Consider the following 7,834-nt stretch of genomic DNA (forward strand, 5'->3'; position numbering starts at 1 on the left):
TATGTTTTTTTGTGTTGGTATAACTAGTTTCACCCACCAATCATATTTAAAATGCAATTTATTGAATTTGCCTTTATTACTCTATACTGGACACACACACACACACAAACACACACACACACACACACACACACACACACACACACACACACACACACACACATATATATATATATATATATATATATATATATATATATATATATATATATATATATATATAGTTTATTTAGCATATTAGTTTCACTATCTATGTAAGGTTAAACAGTATTTAATATAGTCTTGCATTTACTTGCTTCAAGGCAGGAACGAGAGGGAATTAATACTAGTAAGTATGTTTAAAAGTAAAATAAATTCCACGAATTTCCTTTAGCTTGCAGATCAAAAGGGAACCACACATAGGAACATTGATCTTCAGTTTTATGACCTTTGGAATTCTTACAAAAATTTGCTCATGATAATAATAAGAGGTAAACCTCTCGCAATATGTAGACCTCCAGTATATATGCTTATTATTTCTTTATATATAAACAAGGAAGGAACTTTAGCATTTAGGCTCACATACGAAAATCCCTGACATGGCCCATGCTCATGTGCATTGCTGCGCTTTCATATTTGCTCTCTGTTGCAGTATATAAACCACTTACTCTTAACTGTTTATGAATTTTTGTATATGACATATTTGATCACATGATGCAGTCTTTCTGAGAGGCATTTTGTTGACAACTGATTTCTTATATAGTTTAGAATGGCCTATGGTGGATGATAATTTGTTTTATTTATTAGTAGTTTTCCGTATTAGTTTTGATATTTTGCTTGGAAAATAAGTTCAAAAGATTATGGCCAAAAATACATTCTAAGGTTAATACTGTGCAAATGTAGTAATATTTTATAGTTTAATACAACAGCACTGCATTTGACTTCATAGTTAGTTTCCCTTTAAATTTAATTAATTTGTGATTTTAATCCTGTTATTACCTGTATATTATATTACTACATCTATATTTTGATACAGAGAATTTCTGTATCTTTCCCGTTCATGTTTGACATTTTCTCTATTTTTTTTATGCAGATGTTCCCAGAGCAGAGGTTTGGTATCAGTGGCCTTGTGCCATACCACCACCAGGGCCAAACTTTCTTCACTTGTGGTGAATTCTTCAGTGAGGGAATTTTTCAAAATATTGCAGCTGTAGCTTATGCACTGAGCCAGATCCATGTAACCTGATTTAGGTTGGCTGGGGGGGCAATAATGTTTGATTACTGCGACAGAATTGAGCGAGCAAGGGAACGATTCTTCAGCTTTTTCTCAGGAGAGGCTCTTGAAAGTGATGAAAGCATTGTTTTAACCCCGAACAGAATTGTTGCTTCTATCAGTTTTGATGATGCAGCAGCAGAGGCTGTTTCAAATATTCTTTCATCTAATTATATTCCTCACTTTAGCTCACCTGTTGCTGGCCAAAAGCTTGCTGATAGGGACGATGAAACTATTCTTACCAGTGTACCTTCTAGAACTGCAGAACTGAGAACAATTCTTAGTATTATTAAAGCTTATAATTGGATGTTTATCAGTGTCATTTATGATAATGATTCAGATGGTAAATTTTTGATGGAGAAATTCCGCTCTTTTGCTCTGAAGGAAGACATATGCATAGGAGACTCTCTTGGTGTTCCAAAAAGAGTATCTGAAGAATATGCCCAGGAAGTCATCGAGACATTAGCAGTATCCTGGAAACCCAAAGTTATAGTATTGTTAATGGATGCATCAGACAACATCAGGACCATACTAAAAGTTGCTGAAAAATTGGGTGAAGCAGAAACTTTCTCTTTCTTGGCCGGCAGTGCCTGGGGAAATAAACCTGGTGTTGCTAAAGATTTGGATAGAATTTCAGCTGGTGCTTTGACCTTTACAATGGAAACCTATGATCTTCCTGACTTTAGAAATTTTGTTGCTAACATGTCCCTAGAGAATCACGAACCTTTCCCAGATGAATGGTTTGAAGAGTACTTCCAAAATAAATATGAATGTAGGCTGTCATCAAGTGACAGAGTTCAACGACAGTATGTCAAAGAATGTCTTGGAACAGAGAAAACACACCCAGATGACATTGTCCAAGATCCTTATGTGTTTCATACCATTTTAAGTATTAACGCTGTAGCGCATGGATTAGATTCTTACATAACTAAACACTGTGTAGAGGCTGAAACTATAGATGACTGCAATATTGTCCAAGCTGAACTCCTTTTAGAAATACTAAGACAGAGTGAGCAAACACTAAACAACACAAATGATCCAAATTCCTTTGACCAGGAAGGGGCATATGGGTATCATATATGGAACTACAGAAAAATTGGTAAAGAATATGGTTATGTTAATGTTGGCAAGTGGGAAAACAGCCTGCTTCGTTTGGAGAAACCTAGCATAGAATTCAAGATTGGCACTTTTGCTCCAGATTCATACTGTGACGAAGGAGTTTGTCTTGAGGTTTGTTCTTCCCAGTCAGTTGTCTATGCAGCTAAAGCCCTTCCTAAGCCTCTTCCAATTGAGCATAATTTTGGCACTGTATATGGTATAGTTACTAGTTCCCTGAGCCTTCTTGGCATTGTACTTATATTAGTAACAATGGTCTATTTTATGATGTCTTTCCCAACAGCAACAGGAACTTCAGTCTTAGGATACATGATCCTTATTGGTTGCTTGATGTTATATGCTTCAAATTTTGCCTTCATTTTTCAACCTACCATTGGAACCTGCGGTGTTCGAAGGTTCCTCATGGGAGTTGCGTATGCTATTGTGTTCTCTGCCATGCTTGTTAAGGTAATTCATACTTGGAGGGTAATCACTTACACAAACAGCAGTAATGAATCTGATAACTTTACTAAGCCTGGTGGACTTCTACTAGTTGCTTTAGCACTAGTTCTAGTACAGGTTGTACTTGGAGCAGCTTGGCTCATTTTATATCCTCCTGGTATTGATTTGCAGAATGACCTATGGCGATGCACTCCTACTGAGCATTTTGAAGCTGAACTTGTAATTTCACTTGTATATGTTATGGTCCTCATAGCAGCGACCATTCTCTTCTGCTTTGAGACATGGCACGCAGATGAAAATTCAAGAGAAACCAGGTGGATTCTTTTAGCTTCCTTATTCACCTCTATTGCTTGGGTTGTGTGGACAGTAGTTGCTACCAAAGCTCCCATTCATTTCAGAGACCCTGCCATTGTCATAGGAAACCTTGTGTCAGCTACAGTTGTGTTGCTATTTTTATATGCCAGAAAAATGTATCTTTACAGCCAGTTAAGCAGAGATGTGAAAGACTTGGAGATGAGATCACATTATACTGCTGCTACTTCCTTGTACAATGCATCTCTAAGTGCCCAGAATCACAAATTGGCTGATGGTTTGTCAAAAACTGGCACTGTAGACCTAACAGCAGGCATGCCCAATAGACAGTTTGTAGGTAAGTCATTTGTATTCAAACTTTTAATTTTTTATGTCCATTCTAATAGTCCCTTTTCTTCACTTGCACATATTTCGATGTACAATAACTTGTCTGTATTTTTGAATATCTTAATCAATGTGCAAATACTACATTAATTGATGTTTCATATAACTTTGAAATTGATTTTGTTTTGTTCTTTTTAAATTTTCAGTATTCAGAAAGGTAACTTGAGTAAAGAAAGTGATTTAACTGAGATGAAACTAATAGTATACATTATTTTTTTTTCTTATGGGGATCCTGGTTCCTTTTCTACTGATGTTGGCTGTCTTCTGTAAATCCCTGGGCATGGTCTTCTTTCAAATATGTCTACTTTCCGCCCTGTTGGAATGGGTTTTGTGGTTATGCCTACAGTAGTGGGAAGTACAGTACGTCTACAACATCATAATGGGCCAGTAGTTGGACGGGTATTGGGCCCCCCACATCCTTTGGTACCACTGCCAGGCATGCGTCCTATGATGAATGTAGGAGCTGCACGTCCTTTAATGCCTAATGGGGCTCTACATCCTTCAATGCCTAATGGGGCTCTACATCCTTCAATGCCTAATGGGGCTCTACATCCTTCAGTTATGCCTAAAGGCATATCTCCTGAATCCTTACTTCCTCCTGGTGCTCGGAAAAAATAGATTCCTTACAACAAACCAACATCTGCCTCTTTATGTGGTATGATAAGTGATGGGAATTTGGTTTTAATGTACACTTGACTTAATGATGCAACTTGGACACTGTAATGTATTATACAGTCTATTAGTTCTTTATGGAGTATTGGTAAAGGTACTTTTGAGAGAGCTAAGTATTCATTCCTTTAGAAATTCTACAGCTGACAGTATGTTCGTTCTTAACAAACCCTTATGTAAGTACTTATGATAAATAAAATCAAGGATTATATTATATAATTGGTATTCGTGGTAACTGCTAAAATCTCCTGAGCCAGAAGATTTCATGAATCACTTATTCTTCATATTTCATTGCTAAACCCTGACACTCAGGCTTCATTTAAATTAATGACAAGTTGTTTTTTTGTGTCTGTGAATTAGCACAGTATGCCATTTTCAAAATGACATTACTAGGATTCATTTACTAAAAACAGTAAGCCTAGAAATTTTTCTCAGAATTTCATAAATGTATGTAAATTTTGGAATAATTTAAATCACAATGATTGAATTGGAATTTGGCATAATCTTCATTGATATACTTTTAGTGCGCTTCATTCAGCATTTGATAGGGGAAATAAAGGAATGTAAATACCGTGTTTGTTTTTTAAATCTATATTTTTGAAAAATTCTTTTCATTACAGTATTTGTTTATTCTTAAGATACAATTCTAAAAAGTATTTGTCTTAAACTTTTAGGATTTGTGATAATGACAAATGTTAAAAAAAAACGGTCAAGCTCTTTTATTGTGATTTTTAACAATTTGTCCACCATATTAGGTGACCAAGAGGTGAGCTTCAGGACTGTCACTTTGCCGCCAGAAACTCCGCAAAGTCGCAGGTCATCTCGTCATTCTACAACACCTTCGAGGCATTCCTTGAGGCTTTCTCTTTCTGATGAACTACCAGAAGATCTCACCTTTGACGTTTTCGAATCTTCAGAGGAAGAGTTTCCAGTTGATGCTCATAATCTGAGCGATAATGATGAAGGCGCAGTTGCAAGCTCAGTTGAATGTAACAGGAGTATTGGGTCAGAAAAGAGATTGCCCTCCATCAGACGGGTTGGATCAAGGCAGATGTTGGTATTCCTGACAGATGGTAACACCATAGGTAAGTTTTATCAATATTACCCATACATAAAACATGAATAACTGGACGACTTTGAGTAACTGGCATGAGGTTTGTGGAGGATTTTAACTTTGTCACTTAATGATCTTTAGTTCTTAAGAATTCATATTTTATTCAAAATAGAAGGCAGTCATTCTTGAAAGCAAGACAGTGTGAAGATAATGGGTTACTAGATTTAACTGATGTTTTATGAAACCAATATTTTAAAAGATAAGAATATACTAAACAGTGATCAGAAGGTTAACACATTTACAGCTGATTAAGCATATGATGAGTCAGTACCATAATGGGAATTGGTCACGGTTATGTATAACTGTAAGCAAACAGTCTAAAAATCGTCCACAAGTGAGGTGCTATAAGTAAAACTATTTTGACGTCTCATAAGCCCACACTTCTTATTTTACTTTTGTGCATCAAACAAGTTCTCACGAAAACTGGAAAGATATGAATAGCAGCAGTTCACCAAGTCGTTTTGCATCACATGGTATTAGAGGAAATGACGTTATCGTTGAAATATGGTATAGCTTAGGCAAATGAGAGAACAGACCAACATACTTCAACAGGAAGGAGATGAGGCTAGATGCATCTCTGGTATCAATACCAGAGTTAGATTTATCGATTACTGTACTAAGCCTTAAGCATTGCGCTCTCGGGTGAGTAAAATTCAGGGGCTTTTTCAAGCCTGAAACAGAGTGCTCCGGAAAAGGTAGTAAGCACTGCAATCTGCTGGCAGCCCCAGGGGAGGAGCAAAAAAAGTTGTGGATTAAGTTTTAAAATTTTCGTATTTCATAAATATAAATTAATGTATTTTACTGGGAGGGCCAATCTCCCTACCCCATCGATTAGTTAGTCTCTCAAGTTCAGTTGCCAAGACTTAGGATGAAGGGTATCGATGTTTGGCAGGGTGACACTTAAAGGGGGTAAGGTGAGCTATGTCACTGAGGTTATTGAAGAACAGGCTATCCTAACCCTAACACAAATTCAGAGTTGAGGTCAAATAAAACACGATGCAGGCATGACTTATCTGGGATAATGAATACCATGAGTTAGCCTTTTCAGCAGTGATTTTTTTAAGTGCCGTCTTAGCTGTAGGGTGAGAATCTTAGGAAGATACCACTTGTGAAGCTGAGATATCACTGTATATAACTCCTTGGTTCAAAATTGCCAAGGGGCTTTAATGTGTCCAACCCTGGTCATACCCCAGACAGATTGGAATGTGTTTTAGTTTGTAAATTTACGTAATATATGCTGATTTTCTTGTTTCTGTTTCAAGAAGACTCTTAGATGTAAGTAATGACTGTGGGCATGACTTTATGCCAAACTTTAATTAACAAAAAGAAAGGTGAGTGGCTAATTCAAGCATCATGCGTGCCATTTCTCATGCCCCATTGGTACCTTCAGGACAAAGGACTAAGAGAGTCAAAGACCAATTTTTGTTAGAGAAAGATAAAAGTCTACTTGAATATTTATGTGGAGTATTTTGTAACTTACAAAATACTCCAAAGTGATATGTTTTTATGTAGATCCAGGCGCGCTTTCTCTTTTTCTATATTTAATATGATTGAAGGAAGCTCAGCAAAACTGCCTTCGAATGATTGAGCCATATTTTTTGTGCGCACCTATTTTTTTCGGAAGGCAGGTGAGCATTGATATAGATTTTTTTTATCTTATACAGTACAAAGGTGACAGAATGTTCCAAATGTTGGAGTCTCCTCTTCACCTAGCGAAACAATGAGTGAAATTTAATTTTAGAAAATTCCTTTTGTTTGCAAAATTTAAGAGTAAGGTTAGATATGAGAGAGAGAGAGAGAGAGAGAGAGAGAGAGAGAGAGAGAGAGAGAGAGAGAGAGAGAGAGAGAGTATCCGAACTTCGTACTTCACATTAACTACTTTTTTGTTCCTACAGGTGATGTATCACGAATATAACCCCCAAGGGTGAAGAACAAGCAGTAACATTGTGATACCAGAAAATAAAGGATAAGTAAGATATTATAATTCTCCTTTTGTAGAAAAGTGAAAGAATAAACTTAATTGTTTTTAGTGTGGTAAGCCATCGTGTTAGGTTTCACCACTTCTTAAGGAAAATTTCGTTTCAACGAATGAAATTCAGTGCGTGTGGATGATTGTAAATAGTGTATATTTGTTTCTGCATAGTTAAATGCAGATATTTGTATATATTTAAAATAAAATATTAAGATTGTTATTGTCCAGTCATTACAACCTTCATAAATGAAATGACCAGGGAAATAGATAAAGGTTTAAGTCTCCTTTAAAGGTAAGGACAATCACCGAATATGACCCAGGTTAAGGTAAATCACGACTTAACAAAGCATGAAATCAGTAGCTGTAAAGAATCTCTGGTAATATCTCGGTTGTTTCTTGGGTAAAATAAAGTGATGATTTTCACAAAGGAGACTGATGGATCACTAATTCGTGCACTCGAGGCCGAGGTTTGCTTGAAAATTGTATATGAGGAAAATTTCATAAAGAAAATAAACAGATTCAGGTTCGTTCGCCGGCGAGAAGTGGTTATTGAGCCATTTATTTAGTTCTGTTT

General features: G+C 36.3%; 1 protein-coding gene across 1 annotated transcript in view; it reads left to right on the plus strand.

The window, feature by feature from the left end:
- Positions 1–7,336, plus strand: part of LOC136833425 (uncharacterized) — a 122,444-nt gene extending 115,108 nt beyond the window's left edge. The window contains 3 exon segments of the mRNA XM_067095569.1: positions 1,073–3,458; positions 4,930–5,259; positions 7,184–7,336. Coding sequence (XP_066951670.1) covers positions 1,073–3,458; positions 4,930–5,259; positions 7,184–7,203 — 2,736 coding nt within the window. The 3' untranslated portion in view covers positions 7,204–7,336.
- Positions 7,337–7,834: the final 498 nt, after the last annotated feature.

The sequence above is a fragment of the Macrobrachium rosenbergii genome, chromosome 51 (assembly GCF_040412425.1).
Source record: "Macrobrachium rosenbergii isolate ZJJX-2024 chromosome 51, ASM4041242v1, whole genome shotgun sequence".
NCBI classification, from domain to species: Eukaryota; Metazoa; Arthropoda; class Malacostraca; order Decapoda; family Palaemonidae; genus Macrobrachium; species Macrobrachium rosenbergii.